This window comes from Passer domesticus, chromosome 10 (genome assembly GCF_036417665.1).
Source record: "Passer domesticus isolate bPasDom1 chromosome 10, bPasDom1.hap1, whole genome shotgun sequence".
NCBI lineage: Eukaryota > Metazoa > Chordata > Aves > Passeriformes > Passeridae > Passer > Passer domesticus.
This window is the reverse complement of record NC_087483.1, coordinates 28,115,633-28,131,582: the sequence shown is the minus strand read 5'-3', so window position 1 is coordinate 28,131,582 and position 15,950 is coordinate 28,115,633. Positions and strand designations below refer to the sequence as shown.

The 15,950-nt window shown below is 55.4% G+C and overlaps 2 protein-coding genes across 8 annotated transcripts in view; both read left to right on the top strand.

Moving 5' to 3' along the window:
• The first annotated feature begins 18 nt into the window (after window positions 1–18).
• On the top strand, window positions 19–15,863 carry STK36 (serine/threonine kinase 36). 6 transcript variants are annotated; one of them, XM_064434790.1, is made up of 27 exons: window positions 19–125; window positions 218–323; window positions 1,143–1,301; window positions 1,996–2,073; window positions 2,496–2,626; window positions 2,876–3,125; window positions 3,538–3,631; window positions 3,897–4,066; window positions 4,280–4,482; window positions 4,561–4,687; window positions 4,798–4,941; window positions 5,225–5,404; window positions 5,620–5,717; window positions 6,059–6,164; window positions 6,898–7,039; window positions 7,317–7,444; window positions 8,042–8,146; window positions 8,356–8,454; window positions 8,646–8,740; window positions 9,057–9,120; window positions 9,292–9,402; window positions 9,545–9,619; window positions 10,004–10,178; window positions 10,569–10,716; window positions 10,918–11,077; window positions 11,338–12,078; window positions 12,181–15,863. In XM_064434790.1, the coding sequence occupies exons 2-27, from the start codon at window positions 240–242 to the stop codon at window positions 12,328–12,330; spliced, it is 4,017 nt and encodes a 1,338-aa protein (XP_064290860.1). In that variant the 5' UTR covers window positions 19–125; window positions 218–239; the 3' UTR covers window positions 12,331–15,863. The 6 variants fall into 6 exon arrangements, with proteins under 6 accessions (XP_064290860.1, XP_064290857.1, XP_064290858.1 ...); XM_064434787.1 differs by having other exon boundaries at window positions 38–323; window positions 5,623–5,717; XM_064434788.1 differs by having other exon boundaries at window positions 39–323; window positions 1,161–1,301.
• The window catches only part of TTLL4 (tubulin tyrosine ligase like 4), a 27,001-nt gene continuing 23,551 nt past the window's right edge, over window positions 12,501–15,950 (top strand). The window contains exon 1 of one of the 2 annotated variants that reach the window (XM_064434794.1): window positions 12,501–12,633. The gene's annotated coding sequence lies outside the window, so the exon portion shown is untranslated. Of the gene's footprint in view, window positions 12,634–12,917; window positions 15,460–15,950 lie in introns of those variants that run through there. The other variant, XM_064434795.1, reaches the window with a different exon arrangement.

The following is a 15,950-nucleotide window of genomic DNA, read 5'->3' as shown; positions in this document are numbered from 1 at the left end:
GCGGCGCCGGGCGGGAGCGGAGCGCGGCGGGGCTCGGCTCGGCTCGGCCCGGCTCGGCTCGGCCCGGCTCGGCCCGCAGCGGCACCGCTGCCTCCAGGGCCCGGGCTCGGCCTGCCTTCGAGCCGGTGGGCAGCAACGAAGCCTGGGGCGGGCGGGGCCGGGTGCAGCCCCGCGGGAGGGGACACTCTGCTCCTCACTGGCCTCTTTGCCTCGGCAGCTCGGCGGCCCCGACCCGAGCCATGGAGAACTACCACGTCCTGGAAGTGATCGGCGAAGGGTCCTTCGGGCGCGTGTACAAGGGGCGCCGGAAGCACAGCGCCCAGGTGAGGGGAGAGGGCTGGGGCTCTGCTGTGTGGGGCCGGGGTGTTTCTGGTGCCTCTTGGGTTCCAAGGCTCTGCCAGGGGTTTGGGACTCGGCATACATTCGATTTTCTGTTCCTGACCAGCTCCAGCTGGCGCTAAGTCATCTGGATTCAAGGGACATCAGGAGTGACCTCAAGACCTCAAAGCAGAGCCAGCACTAAATCCTCTGAAACTCCCAAGACAAACACCCTGTAGCTAGAGCCTGACTATTACTAGGATGAATGTTTTCCTCTTATCAAGTTGAACCTCCCTCTGTTTCAATTTGTAATCCCCTTGTGGTCCTCCCACATGCTTCAGTCCCCTCACCATCATGGGTCTCTCTGCTATACCCATTACAGCCTATTGATGTCTTTCTGGGCCAAAAACCTGGCCACAATATTCCCAACGTGGTGCACAAGATTAGAAATAAAGGTCAGTAATCACTTCACTGCAGTTCCTGCCTGTTGATACAGCCCAGGGTGCTGCTAGTGCTCCTCATTTCCAGGGCACACTGCTGGCTCATGTTCTGCCTGCTGTTCACCAGCATCTCGAGGTCCTGTCCCATGTTTCTGAAGTCCTCATTTATCTGTGTTCACTGATTACATTTCTTTGCTTTAAATGCCTGTGTGAAAAGAAGTGTGAGCACCAGTACTGATGTACAAGGGCCTGGGAGAGCCCTATGTCCAGGGGGCCCAGTGAACAAGTGTCTTGTTCTATTGTCTGTGTTCAGCTGGAACCCTGTTTGGGTTAAAAGCAGCCTTTGCCAGGGTGGGTCTGACCAGGAGTCTGGTCTGATCCCAGCTTTTCCTGCTTTGGAAGGTGGTGGCCTTGAAGTTCATCCCCAAGGTGGGGCGGTCTGAGAAGGAGCTGAAGAACCTGCAGCGGGAAATTGAGATTGTGAGAGACCTGCATCACCCCAACATCATCCAGATGCTTGACAGCTTTGAGACTGCTAAGGAGGTGAAGGGGATTACTCCAGGCAAAGGCTTTTGCTTGACTGGGGCAGGGGAGCAAGGCCTGTCCCCTGCTGTTGTTGGGACATCTTTCTCAGGAGATGCTGGTGACTTTGTCCCAGGGTCTGGTTTTTCAGAGCCCTTTAGTATGTGCTGTGTGGGGATCCAACACCTGTGTGGGCTGCACTAGGTCATATGCAGAGGTGAAAGAGCTGACCAGGGGCTGTGTGATGCAGGAGGAGTGGTTTGAGATCACAGGATGCAGGTCACTCTTCACTCATCAGTCTCTTCAGAGACTGGCTTTTCACTGATTTAAACTCTCATGGATATAATATGATAAGAGTGGATTGAAGACTGTTCTGTGGCACGTGGGAAAATGAAATAAAGTCATTGGACAGCAGATTCAAAACAAGCTCAAGGGAGTGATTCTACCCACTGGGCTTGGCAGTACCATTCTGGCTTTGTCCTGTCTTCCCTCTTCTCTTGTTTTTGATGGCTGTCTGAGATATAGACAGCTACAAGACCTCTGCCAAGTGCCAGGTCCTTGCTGCAGTGCAGCTATGGGAGCTCTCTTCCATTTCAAGTCCCAGCCCAAGCTGATGGACTTTGCATGATGGCACCCCAACACCCCGCTCAAATTTCTTACCCTGCTCTGTCCTGGTCCCCAGGGCCTGATCTCACCATGTTGCTCTTCCCTCCAGGTGGTGGTGGTGACTGACTACGCAGAGGGAGAGCTCTTCCAGATCCTGGAGGATGATGGGAATTTGCCTGAGAGCCAGGTGTCTGTCACTGTAGTGGTCATGCAGTGTTTGCTGCAGGCTAGAGAAAACAGGATTTGTGTGCCTGCAGGCAGAGGGTCTCAGCTGTGAGCCAGGAGATGTCAGGAGGGTGAGGATGCCTCTGGGACTTTACCTGGCAGAACTTCTGAAAAGGATGGAGAGGGGGCCTGGCATTGTGGGACAGTGGGGTCCTGCAGAGACCTCAGTTTCTCTGTTCCCTCTACAAGGGCCACAGCACTAGGCTGCCTTGGCTGTTGGCCCACTCTGAGAAACTGCTGGCCCACAGCTGGGGTTGGTCCCTGCCCCAAACAGGACAGAAGCAGCAGTAGTGTGGCAGCCAGGCTGTAAGGGACCTAGCCCCCGTGGCTGTGCCAGCAGGTGGCACCAGGGGACACAGGGTGAGGCGTCTGTGTCTCCGGCAGGTCCAGACCATAGCTGCCCAGCTCATCTCTGCTCTCTACTACCTGCACTCCCACCGCATCCTGCACCGTGACATGAAACCCCAGAACATCCTGCTGGGCAAAGATGGCGTTGTGAAGCTCTGTGACTTTGGGTGAGTGCTGGGGGCCAGCTCGAGGGGAACATTGGGCCTTGGAGCAGCCAGGGGGTTTCCTGGATGCTGTAGAGGAGGAGTGGGGGAGTGCAGAAGGGGGCCTGGATTCTGTGCATATTTAGAGGTTGAGCAGAGAGGGGAGATTTGTCCTCCAGAGGGAAGAAGTATTGATAAACTCATAGAGAACTCCCTGAGAGCTGCAACAGGTGTTTCAGCCTCAACTTGAGATCTGTGCTTTGCTCTGAGCAGGTTTGCCCGTGCCATGAGCATCCACACCATGGTGCTGACGTCCATCAAGGGCACCCCGCTGTACATGTCCCCTGAGCTGGTGGAAGAACGGCCATATGACCACACAGCAGACCTGTGGTCTGTGGGCTGCATCCTGTACGAGCTGTTTGTGGGCACTCCTCCCTTCTATACCAACAGCATCTTCCAGCTTGTCAGCCTCATCATCAAGGACCCTGTCAAATGGCCCATGACCATGAGTGAAGTGTTCAAGGTAAGGGCTGAGGCCCTGTCTGCAGTGTGAGACCTGTTAATGCTGTTTTGGCCTCATCTGCTGCCCTGCTGCCCTGGTGGGTCACTTAGCTTTTCTGTCCCCTAGCAGGGACTTCAGAACACAGAAAAGCAATGAGAGCTGGACCTCCTGGAAGGGGAATCCTTATCACTGTTATCACATGTCTGTTGTCCATAAGCTGGGAAACTGGGTCCAACAGCAGAGGAGTGATTTATTAGGTTGCGCAGGGAAATGTCTTGCCATCTGCCCTAAGCACTAGAGCTACTCCTTTCCAGAGCTAGGCAGGACAGGCAGGCCTCATGGATGCCCTCAGTGAGGGAGACTGGTGGGTACACTCTGCTCAATGGTGGGTGCTGAACATGTGTCAGTGATCCTGCTGCTCGCTGCTCTGCAGAGCTTCCTTCAGGGATTACTAATGAAGGACCCCCACGAGCGCCTGTCATGGCCAGAGCTCCTTTGCCACCCCTTCATTGCTGGACGGGTTACTGGTGAGTACTTACTCCTTTCCCAAAACTGTCCAGGTCTGTTTCCTTCTGCTACTGTCTGGAGACTGGGAGGACCTCCCTGCCCTGCTATTTTTACTATCCTGGTCTATGCCTCTCTCCTCTCAGCTTTTTTCCAAGCACTGACTCCTAGCTCCTGCTCCTGGTCTTGCTCTGGGTTCCTTAGGATTCTCCTGGGAGCTCAAGAGAGGTCACGCTCTCTGAGTGCCAAGAGAGAGCTGCTGCTGAAGTTCTGCTCTTGCCTCCCCAGTAATTGATGACACAGAAGAGCATGGGATTTCAAACCCCTTCACCATCAAGCTGTCTCCAGAGCTGCAGGCCCTGAAGGAGCAGCAAGTGCATTCCATGGTCCCCAGGAGCAGCTCGTCCAGGATCTTGAGAAAGGCCCAGCAGAAGATGGTTGAAGAGACACAGAAAAAGGTGGAGAAAAGTCTGAGTTTCCTTTGTCAATGTCTCACAGTCAAGGCAAAGGAAGAACACTGAAGTGGACCCTGGGGGAAAACACAGGAGTACACGGGTCAGGCTTGGGTGTCAGCAACACACAGGGCAGGATGGGGGGTGCTTATGGTGCTGGAGTCTAGGGGACTCATTTGACTGAGTAACCCCGTCCTGACCAAACTTCTCTGCCATCACCAGGGGCACCTGAAGGCAGGTGATACATCTATGAAGGATTCTGTCAATGGACATCCCACACATAGACCCAGAGCAGCATCAGGGAAGGCAAACCCTGAGAATGGGGAGCCATTGGCTGCCTCCAATGAGAAGAATCCGTATCTCCTGCAAGGAAAGAGCAGCAGAGCAGAGTGGGAGTTTGAGGAGTCTCCTCCCATGCCAGGGTGAGGGAGGCAGAGGCTGGGGCAGGAGGAAGAGGGAAAGGAAAGGTCTTTCACTGACTGTACTCTTTCCTTGACCAGGCAGCACAGCCTCTCTCAAGACTATGAGTGGGAGTTACTTGGAGCAGGTTCCACTCCACAGCCTGGTGCTGGCAGGGCAGAGCCCTGCAGCAGGCACAGCACTGAGGCCATGGACCTGGAGGCTGAGGTAAGATTGTGTCTTCAGTGAGGACAGCAGGGCCCAGCTGCCAGGGGCTGGTACAGAGACCCTGGGACTGGCAGGCTCTGTGGCAGCAGTCCTCTCTCTTCTGTGGCTAGGAGCTGGAGAGTGATGAGGAGTGGCAGCACCTGACTGAGGACACTGAGCCCTCAGCCATGCGGCTGAGCATGCCTCTGAGCCTCCTGAGGGACCCGGCTTTCCAGCACCGTGTCCAGGACCGCCTGGCTGACTCTGCTCAGCAGGTAAGGGATGGCTGGCCCAGGCAACTAACACTGGAGACTTGGATGCTGCCTTCTTCGTCAGGATTAGGTTGGAAACGTGGAGAATCCTCAGTCCAGCTAGCAAAAAGATTGTCTGTTTCTCTGGGAGTTGGAGCTGTCTTGTGCACTTGTCTTGGAGCTGTCTTGGCTTGCCATCTGCTCCTCTGCTGTTCCCTGCCTGAATGAGTTGAAGGGCTGCCCCATGGCTGGTGGAGACACCAAAACTGCTGCTCATTGTAAGCTCTTCTGGCTTCTCTGTGTCCAGGTGCTAGAAGGGATGCTGGAGGGAGCCTCCCATCTTCGTTCTGTGCTTCGTGTTATTGGCAACCTCCTGTCTACCCAGTGTGATGCTGAGCTGCTGGACTACTTCTGCCAAGAGCTGAATGTGCCTCTGTCCCTGCTGTGTCTAGCCAAGCAGATCCTGGAAAGTGGTGTCACCAAGCAGGTGGGTGTAGAACCCCAGGGAAATATGGGCACCTTCCAGCCCTGCAGAGTGCTGGTGCTGAGGAGGCCCTGCTGTCCTGCTGGATCTGGCTCACAGGTTCCTCTTCCAGGCACCCTTGAGAAAGGGGGAGGTTCTGGTAGGGAAGGTTCTGTCGTAGTGGTTTGGGGATGGCCAGCAGACAATCCCCATTTGTGGTTTCTTTCTGGATTCTGCAGCAGCCCTGGTGTATCGCTGTGCTGACAGACCTCCTCATGGTGACCAGAGTTTATTTCAGCAGTGAATGTAGCCTGGAGGAGAGTGGGCAGAAGGACAGGTAGGGAAAGCCTTCTGTTCCCTGAGGTCTCGTGTGGTCACTTTGGGGACCCAGCAGTAGGTGGAAGGGTGGTGTTCATACTCTGCAGCTGGAGTTGTCTCTGTGGGGAGCATCATGGTCTAAGTGCTTCATGCCATATTGCTGTGCTCACAGAGGAGCACTTTCCTTGAATGGGATTAACTGAAGGAAAGGCACAGTTGACAAGCCCAGTTGTGCTGCCTGCTGACAGCAGCTCACAGTGAGTGTGTGCTGCCTGCTCCATTAGCCAGGGCCATGTGGGCCTGTCCTCACAGCAAGGGGCCACATTTCTCTGCACTCATCTGTCCCTGCTGTCCCCCCAGCCTGCAGGCCGTTCAGGAGAGTGCTGACTGCTTCCTGGCCCTGCTGCCAGAGCTGCTGGCTGTGCCAGTTGACAGTGAGATGAGACTCTGCCAGCAAAGCCTCCTGGTAAGGGTGTCCCCATCTCCCTCCTCCACACCCTCTGTCCCCAGGGACAGAAGCTATAGGATTGTCTGTGTTTGTTGGGGAATGCAGCCTGAGGACCCTGCTCCTAACTATGGAGTCTGAAAAGTTCTTGTCAGGGCAGGCTGTCTCACTCGTTGGGGTTTTTGTGGGGAATTGCATAAAAAAGAAGGTCTCTGAGGGGGCACCTTTGCTGGCCTTACTATTCTGGCGTGGCTTTACTGGCTGAGCTGGTGGCAGGTGCAGCTCCTTGTACACACTCTGGCACAAAAAGTGTCACTTCACCAGATGTGCCCCTAGCTCTGCTGTCAAGAGTTCTGCTGCTGGGACTGTGCTGGGTGGGCACAGCGGGTTCTCAGCATGGGAGTATGAGTCACATGTGGCTCAGGCAGGAGATGCATACAGGCTTGCATTTGATATCTTTTAGCCTTTGTTTTTGAGCTGCATGTTTTAGCACCAGAGTCAGCAAGAGCAAAAATAGCTGTTGGGCATGCTCTGCCAGGCTGTGATACAGGTGAGGGGGGACATGTGCCTCCATGTGTACCCCTGACTTCAGCAGCATGCAGCCAGATGTGGAGTAGACATTTGGAGGTCCCTGAAGTTCCAGCATGAGTCCTTCTTCCATCTCTGCTGTCCTCCCACAGCTTCCTCCTGTGCTGTCCTTTTCTTTCATCTCAAACTCAGTCTGCAGTGATGGCAATGCCTGTGTCTTCCCCAGTGCTTCACCCAGCTCTGTGAGAGACTGGACACAGCAGACCCTTCTATCTCTGCACACTTCTACACCAGGCTGCAAGAGGAGCATCAGCCCCTGCTGAACAGACTCCTTCAAGGATCCATCTCAGAGCAGCCTGCTCTTCAAGGTAGCAGTGGTAGCAGCTCGCCACCTCTTCCTGGGGTTTCTTCTCCTTCCTGCCCTCGGGCTCCACCAGAGCACTGACAGCCATTGTAGTGCTATTGGCCAGAAGAGGTGGCTGAAATTTATCTGCCCAGACCCCTGCTAACTTGGGCTCCCCTCCCTCAATCCACTCTTTCCTCCTTATGGCACAAGCCTGACTTTTTCTCTCTTGCCATCCAATCCTACCGTGCTGTCCCTCAGCACCTTTAGCACAATGACTCCCCAGCTCTGTCCCTGTGCAGGTGCAGCAGTGGAAGGCAAGCCAGCCCATGACCAGAGCCCATGCGTGGCAGATCTCTTCCTGGCTGCATTGGCTGCTGCATGCAGCATACCCCTGGAGAGAAACAGCTGTCGGGAAGCCAAGCAGCAGGTCAGACCAGCTCTGTACAGGGTGAAGAGATGTGGTCTTGCCAGGGGCAGCAGACCTTTCTAGGAGGATCTCTTTCTCAACAGTAGAGTGGAGGGCTGGGATCCTCTGGCTTTATTGGCTGCAGGGTTCATATTTTTGGGCTGCACCTCCCCAGCCAACAGCTGACCTTAGAAATGTAAGGATTCTTAAATCAATTAAGAGAATTAAACTTAAGATCTGAACTGTTAGATGGGCTAAGTAAAGAACTAGGCAATGCAGGGAAAACATGAAGAATTATTTTATTACAGTGATACGAACTGCTAGAAATCTGAAATTGAAGGGGCAGTAAGAGGGAAAACAATTACAAGTTTACATTTGATTCTTTAACTCTGAGTCAACAAGGAGGGAAGCAGAGGAGGAATCTTACCTTGCTCATCTCAGTTCTGGGACTGTGCATCAAAGCCATGCTAGGTCATGACAGATAGGCATCCCTTAGTAGACACAGGCAAGATGTAGGAAGCAGATGCTTTCTTTCATTAAATTGTTGCTAGCATTAAACTCTTCTAGTCTGGGCAGTGCTTCAGGTGCCCAGAGTGCAAAACAGGCTGATTTCTACAGGTTGCTCATGCAGTAGCTGAAAAGCTTATAGAAGGAGAGAGCCAGCAGCTTGCAAGACTGCTAGGGAGACTGGAGGACCCAGGCTGCTCCTTGAACGTCCTGAAGGTAATGGCCCAGTCCTTTTATCTGGCTCTGCCCAGAGGTGCCTGGGCCTTTGCTCTGGAATTAGGAGCATGGCGAAGAGGGAACTGTGAGCTTAGCTCTCAATGGCTCCTGTGTGCCTGGTGTCAGTTGTTGAGTAAATGAGCCCATGTGTGGAATGGGGTGGAATCTGTCTACAGGACCTGGTGGCATCTCCCCCCTCTGCCTTGCAGATCCTCTATGCTGGCTGCCATGCCTACCCAAAGCTGTGCCAGCACCTGGGAAGGAGCCAGCCTCTGTGGGGTTCCCTCATGCAGCTCTTGAAGGGTGAGGTAGGACTGACCACAGCCCTGGTGGAGGGGCAGGAGTGCGGGCAAGCAGGATGCATTCCTCTGAGCATTGGTCAGATGAATCTGTGGGGTGGGGGGAGGAGTTCAGGGCAGTTTAATCGGAAGAGTGCAGTTCTCCTCCGGGGACAGAAACACCTCCTTCTCCCCTGCTATGACTTCTGTTCCTTTGGTAGGTCCCTGTGGTGGAGGTGACCCAGGAGGCAGCCTGTGAAGCCTCTCTGTACCTGCTGGCCCTGCTCACCCTGCAGCTTCAGGTCTCCCCTCCCAGGTAAGCAGACACTTTCACTCACGGGTGGGAGAGGAACATGCCCTGCCCTGACCAGCACTCAGTCCTACACACTGCCCGGAGCTGGGAACCTGCTCCCACTGATCCCTCTGACCCAGACATACCAGCAGAATGCTGGGCAGTGTGGGTGGTGCTGGGGATGTGCTGAGGATGACCCAGTGCAGATGAAGAGGTGCTGTGAACCAGGGCTCCTCCTGAAACACGGCTGCTTCCCAGCTGTGTGGATTTGGGTGCTGCTGTTCTGCATGATGTGAAGATGTGGGAACATAGTGCTTCTCTGCTTGTCCCTGCATTTCAGGTGTGAGGAAGTGGTTACCCTGGCTGTGGATATCATCACCCAGTCTGCTGCTGTGTCCCTTGTGGTAAGCCACCTCCCCCTGCCAGAGCCACTACTGGCAGCCTTGCAGACCCCTGCATCCATTTGGGCCTTACTGTTCCTCACTCAGGGTGGGACGAGGCCAAGGGATGAAGGGTCAATAGTGACCAAGCAGATGGGAAAGTCCCAAAGGTGCTGAACTCTCCTTGTCCCACAGGGTGCTGCAGCATTTCTCCTGGCACAGCTCAGTCAGCATGGCGTGGCTTTGGAGCTCAAGAGAGAAAAGATCCTACCAGTGGTAACAAATGCACTGACTGCACCTGCTGAGGTATGGGATGGGGACAGAGAAGCTGGGGACCCATGCATACCCCACTGCAGAGGTGTGCAAAGATGGGCTCAGAAGGGTGCAAGGGTGATGCTGCTGCCCTCAAGGCCAGCACCCAGCTTCAGACTGTCTCCCACTCTTACAGCTGCAGCTCCCCCTGCCAATGGGTGCTGGTCTCTATGATGGGCTCTTTTTCCTCCTGCTGAAACTCCTTGAACAGGTACCAGTCTAGCCATCTCCTTTGCCTGCTCCCTGCCAAAGGTGTGGTGGCAAGAAAATGTCCCTGCATGCACACTGGTAATGAGGCTGAGGGAAATCAAGAACTGTGCTATTTTGGCTGCACAACCCCATGAAAGTCACCTTGTGTCCCTGCAGGGCTGATGGGAGTGGTGGGTGGGGACAGGTGATCCATGGGCACACAGGAGTGAAGGAGGGCAGAGGCGCCCAGGGACTGACACTACTGAAAGGTGCAGCAGGACTCCTGGCCCATGGGTGTCTACCCCTGACCTTCAGAGGACCATGGGACTGGCAGAGCCATGTATCAGAACCCTGGGGAGCCTTGGAGGACCTTGAAGGCTTCTGACATCTGACTCTCTGTCTCTAGGAGGATGTGGTCTTGGAGCAGGGCTTTGCTTCCTCTGAGCTATGGAGCCTGGTCTGGCATTGTGTTGCTGTGGTGCTTCATGTGGGCACCAACAGTGCAGCACTGGAGGAAGATCCACCCCCAGGTGCTGGTCACCCCATGGCAGAGCCAGACTGGAACCTCCTCTCCCCTCAAGGTAGGAGCTGTGGGACAACAGGACATCTGCCCTGGACCCTGCTTCACATCCTTCCATGTCTGTCCCTCTCCACATCTGTTCCCTGAGGCCAGAGGACTCAGGTGGTTTTTTTTTGAGGATTGCAGTGTCTTCTGGGGGAGAGGGCTGGGCTGGCCCATACTGTGCCCAGTTGGCAGCAGCTCAGCTGAGCTGGCTGTGGAGGAACAAAAAAGGATGTGCTGCAGGGAATGTCCACTCTGGCAGGTGTGACCACCTGGATGGAGATTTTCCAATTTTGGGCAGGAAAACACAGAATCCACTCCGGAGCAGCCTTGGGGTAGCACAGACAGAAGTGAAGGAACTTTACAGCCTTCTCTAGCTTTGCCCTTCTGCCTGCTGTTTTCCCTGCAGGAACCTTGTTATTCCTCAGCCTGGCCCTCAGCATCTTCACTCGTGAGTCCCACCAGTGTCTGTCTCAGCTCACCCAGTCCCATGGTGTCCTCTTGGTGACACTGAAGAGACTGCTGTCCCCTGGCTTCTTGGCATGCATGGCACAGATGTGAGTGTGGCAAGGGCTGAAGTGGGCAGAGCTCAGCTGCTGAATGGGGCATGATATGAGCACACCAAGGCCTGAGAAGTTCCTGGGCTTGCACTTGCAGAGCCTCTCCTTAGTGCATGACACAGGGAATGCCCTTTGCCCCTTGCCCTAAGGTTTTTCTGATCGTCTCTGTATTAAGCTCTCTCTCTTTCACAAATTCAGGAAAGCAGGAAAGGATGGGGACCCTGAGGTTGTCCCAGATATGGTCATCCAGGTGTGCCAGCTCCTCTCTTTCCCTTTCGCCCTGGATGTGGATAAAGACACCTTAGCACTGATCATGGAGGCTGTGAGAGATACCCAGATCCCTGCCCAGCTGCTGCAGGTACTCTCTTGGCCCCGTGTCCCTCCTTCTCCCAGTACTGTGGTGACCCCTCCCTACATTGCAGTCCCCAATGCGTGGCACCACTTCATGTCATGTTGGCAGCCCACATAAGGATGTCATTTGGGTGCTATGCAGCCCTTGGAGAAGCTTGACTGGCTGCTAAGCTTGCGCTGACCTGCTGGCTGCCTTCAGCTGCTGCTTGGTTTGGCTCACGTGTGAGTGCAGTGCACTCAGCAGTGCTGTCTGTCCTTCTGCCCTAGGTCTGCGCTCACCATCTGCCCTTCTCGTTCACTGAGCTCCCCATGGGCCTCTTGTGCCAGTTTGTGGTGGCTGATACACAGGTCATAGACCAAGTGGTGAGGGAAGCTGCTGCCTCGGAGCACATTGTTGCCTTCTTGAAGTCTGTCTTGTCCTCAGACAATGTCATGCTCACAAGTGACCTCCTGTCTCTGCTGACCCACATGGCCCGGGTCTCTTCAGAGCACCTGCCCTTTCTCCAGAGGATCCTGAGGGACTCAGATGTGCCTGACCAGCCACTGATCTACCTGCTCAGCCACAAGCAGCACCTGATACGGGCCAGAACGTGCAACTTGCTGGGCAACCTGCTCCGCCACAGCTTCTCCCCAGCGCTGCAGAGCCAGCCGGCTTGGCTGGAGCGGCTGCTGGAGTGCCTGTGGGACCCGGAGAGCTGCGTGCGCAGGGCAGCCGCCTTCGCCGTGGGCAACGCCGCCTGCCACGCGTCTTGCCCGGCAGGAACGCTGGGCAGGGCCGTGCCCGCGCTCACCCGGCTGCTGAGCGACTCGCGGGCCCAGACGTGCTGCAACGCGGCCCTGGCCCTGAGCAACCTGGGCCAGCGCGGCGAGGAGCTGCGGGCCCTGCTGGTCCGGAGCGGGGCCCCCGACCTGCTGCTGCAGCTGGCCTGCCGCGACCCGTGCGTGGCCGTGCGGGAGGGAGCGCTGCAGGCGCTGCGAGCCCTCAGCCAGCACGCCGGCGTGCAGCAGGTACTGCGCGGGAGCTCCGCTCCGCTCCTCGGGGGCCTGATGGAGCTGCGGGGACACGGGCCAGGCTGGCGGGTGACTCCTGTCCCTCTCTTGGCTGCGCAGGTCCTGCTGTCCCTCAAAGCCGCCGAGAGGCTGGCCGCGGTGGCCGCTGTCGGTCCCCGGTCGCCTGGTGCCCGGCACGGCGAGCCGCTCCTCCGCCGCCAGTGCGAGCTGCTCCTCCGCCGCCTCGCCGCCCTGCCCGGCCAGCTGTGACGCCCGGCATCCCGGGACGCCGCGGACGCTTCCGTCACCCTCCTCAGGCTCCAGCCGGACCTTCCTTGCTGCCTGAGAGGGACTCTACGCGGCCGTGTTTACCCGGGGTGCTCCCCGCGGGAAGCCGGCCCTGGAGACCGGCCCGTTCCTCCCGTAACCGCGCGTTTCCCTCGGCTCCCGGCGCCGGGCTCCGCCGCGCCGCCAGGGGGCAGCGCCGCCCCCGGCGCGGAGGCCGCCGGGAGCTGTAGTCACGTGGGCCCGCCCGCTGCCCATGGTAACGGCGGCGGCGGGCCCGGGCGGGCGGTGAGTATGGCGGCGTGCCGGCCTGCGCAGCGGGGCTTGGCCCCCGTGTGTCTCCCGGGCTGCACCTCAGAGTTCCCCCACTGCGGCGTAGGGCCGTTGTCCCCCCGCGCTGCCTCCCCGGCCCCTCCGCCCCACAGCCGTGCCCGGGCCCCGCGGCGGCCCCTCGCTCCCGCCCGGGCCTGCTCCGGGGCTCGCCGTGCTCTTGCCCCCGTGGGGCTGGGGGCCGTTCGGGAGCGCTCTGTGGCGAGGCATGCTGGGCCTGGCGGCCGGGGCGGCGCTCCGGTGCCGGGATAGAGCATCCTGGTGGCACCTTCGGCGCCAAAGTGTTTCACTTGGAGAAATGAGGCACACAGCGCGTTCCCCGGGCGAGCGGCAGGGAGAAGGGCTGGCTCCCCAGCCACCCACGGCCTCAGGGAGCCTCTCCAACGGTACCTGGAGCTTTAGGATGGAGCTGGGATCGACCAGGCCCAACTGGGGCGATGGGACATCTTGGCTGTCCATCCTTTCAATGGGGTCTTGGCTTGGCTGCTCCTCTGCTGTAAAAAGGAGCTGTTGGGTCTGAAAGATGAAAGGCAGAGCTGAGTTGAGACAAGCCTGGAGTATTTCCTGAATGCCTCCAGGGTTTGATCAGGGAGTGAGGAGTGAAGGTGTGGGGAAGCCCTGTGGCACTGTGCCAGCCTCTGGGCAGCTGGGCTGTGGATGTCTTGTGGGAGGCAGAGTTCAGCCCCACAGCTATGCATCAAAACCCTGCCTACATGACACCCTGACCTTGTCTGTCTTATTGTGGTGTTCTCCTCACTGAATGGGCAGATGACATCTAGTGACTCCCGGATAGTTTGGGGGAATTTACACTTGATTGTTGACCTTGTTATAGTTTTATAGAATAATATTTCCACAATTCTTACTGTTTGTACCCAGATAGTAGTGTTTGCCTGTCTTTTTGTTGCTCTCTTGCTACAGTTGTTCTGTGTTAGGTAAAGTTGCCCCCTCCCACACCTCAGTCGAGGGGTCCTTCTCAGCACAGCAGGGGTCACATTTCAAGGAGGAGCTGAGGGGACAAATGTCACCATCCCCACATAACAGCGCCTGTGCGGAGATCTCAGATCACTGACACAGGTTGGGGGCTTTGGCTGCTCTACCAGCCTGGCTGGGTGCCACTCCTTGACATTTCCCAAGTTCCTGCCATGCATCGAGTCTGGGAGTATTTGGCAGCTTCTCACCTTGAGTCTCTGTTTCTTCTCCACTCCTGAGCCCTGAGAGATTGCTGTATGGAGTGAGGGTTTTGCAGTGGCTTCAGAAGAATTTTTCCCAGCCCTGTCAGGACATGGAAGAGTCCTCAGCACATACTGAAGGACAAATCTGGGAACCTTCTCTGCCGATTGCAGCTGTGTTTCAGTAAATAGTATCAAGAACAGAAGGTGGACTAAGAAATTATGTGTTTTGAACTAATTGGGTAGTTCTTGTCTCCTTGGTGTGTGTTGATATTTTACACTTGTTTCACTCACTCCAAATCCTCCACTTTTATTTTTCTACTAAAGGCTAGTCTGCCTAAGATCAGATGGAGCTGTGCTGACTGCCCTCAGATCCTGCACTGGTGGCCAATCTCTTCCCAGGTCTTGCCATGTAATTCTCTCTTCTCCCATCACGAAGCTCAATTGAAAATGCTGTTCCTGCAGTTTGGGTCTTCAGGAATGGGCTGTAGGCCTCCTTGGTGAAAGGCTGTGAAACACCTCATGGGTTAGCTTGTTGCTTGTAACCCAGACTTGTTTCTCTGCTCTTGTTTGTGCTGCAGTGCAGCTGCTTCTGTTGCCCATGCAATGAAAAAGTAAAAATTGGGTGGGAGCATGGGCAGGCACTTGCCAGCTTCACTGCTGGGGAAACAGAGCTGCATGATCTGCTGTCACTGTGCACTGCATTTGCCTCAGGGCCTGGGGAGTCTGCCAGGGAGAAAAGCTGATATCCTCTGATAGCAATAGGAACTCCTTGCTCTGCCCTTTGCTGTGGCCCCTGCACTGAGCCAGCCCTTTTATTGAAGTGTCCCTGGTGCACTCAAGCTATAGCCCTGGATCTTCTGCCTGCTGTGCCAGAGTTCCTCACCTTGTCTGGCAACTGTGCTTCCATGCCCTTGGGGTGGTGGGAGAGTCCCTTGTGAGGTGAAGCACATGAGCCTTCAGTCCCCAGCCCACTCTGTGTGTGCATGGAGGGAGGCATTTGCTGCAGTGCAGGCTGAGGTGGTGGCTGGATTGCAGCTCTCCCATGGCTTGCTCCAGCATCCTGCTGTCCCTGAGGTCTGCCTCCACCTTGGGAGCACACACCTGAACTACTCTATTTCTCTTGCAGGGCAGTGCTCTGCTTAGTTAAAGGGTCATTTCAGGCAGCCAAACACTCCTCTTACTTCCTCTATTCAGTGTGGAGTTCAGCACCACAGCTGATGAATGGAAACAACCAACCCTGGCACAAATGTAATCCTGGGATGCAGGTGGAATTTGCTGATCCATCCACACAGAGGTTGATTTCTCACTTTTTTTTATTTTTAAATTTTATTTGAGTGGCCAACCAAAAACTTGACATCTTGACTGGGACAGAAATTGGTTGTCATCCTCTGGATTTGCACACAAAATGTGGTTCTGCAAGGATGATAATGAAGCTGAGAGGAAACAGTGATGCTTAAGTGTGTGGCAAAGCAGCACAAGCAGCACACCAGGCTGATGTACCCAACAGCATTTCTGCAGTGGCCAAGCTGCCTCTGAGCTGTGTTGTCCTCTTGGACAAACTGTGGCCAGCAACACCCTCTGCTCTTCTGCTTGAACTTGCTGGTGGCCTCAGGTACTTTGGCTTGGGGTGTGACTGACCTTAAGGCCACTAATTTCTTGGAGCTGATGTAGGGGAGGGAGGGCTGTTTCCATGCTGTTGAAACACAAGTTTGTACCTAGCTAAGAGCTGTTGGAGCACTTTTAGACACTCGGTTCCAGACCAATGTTGTTGATCTTGTTCAAAGTTTTAAATTTTTTGAAGGGATGCAAACCCTTATTTTTAAATGTATATTTGTTTTAAAACCTGTTTGTTTTGCATTGTTGTTAACTTGCTTGTTCAAGCTTTAATCAAAAGTCCCAGAGCTGCACGTGAGGAACTTGGTGTAAATTCAGGTCTTGTTTACAAAAAGATGTTATTCTTTTTAATAATAAAGAACAGAACAGAATATGCACCCTGCAAGGGCATAGAAAACAATAGCAATTGCAGTTGTCTAATCTCTCTTCCTTGTGATTTTAGGCTGTGTGTGGCTGACAACACATTATCAGGTCAGCTTGCAGTGCATA

Excerpts from the sequence above, each read along its gene's own strand:
- STK36 (XM_064434790.1), top strand. The coding sequence starts at position 240 with ATGGAGAACTACCACGTCCTGGAAGTGATCGGCGAAGGGTCCTTCGGG. Across the intron at positions 9,121-9,291 it reads CTGCTGCTGTGTCCCTTGTG|GGTGCTGCAGCATTTCTCCT; the intron begins GTAAGCCACCTC and ends CTTGTCCCACAG. Across the intron at positions 10,179-10,568 it reads GAACCTCCTCTCCCCTCAAG|GAACCTTGTTATTCCTCAGC; the intron begins GTAGGAGCTGTG and ends TTTTCCCTGCAG.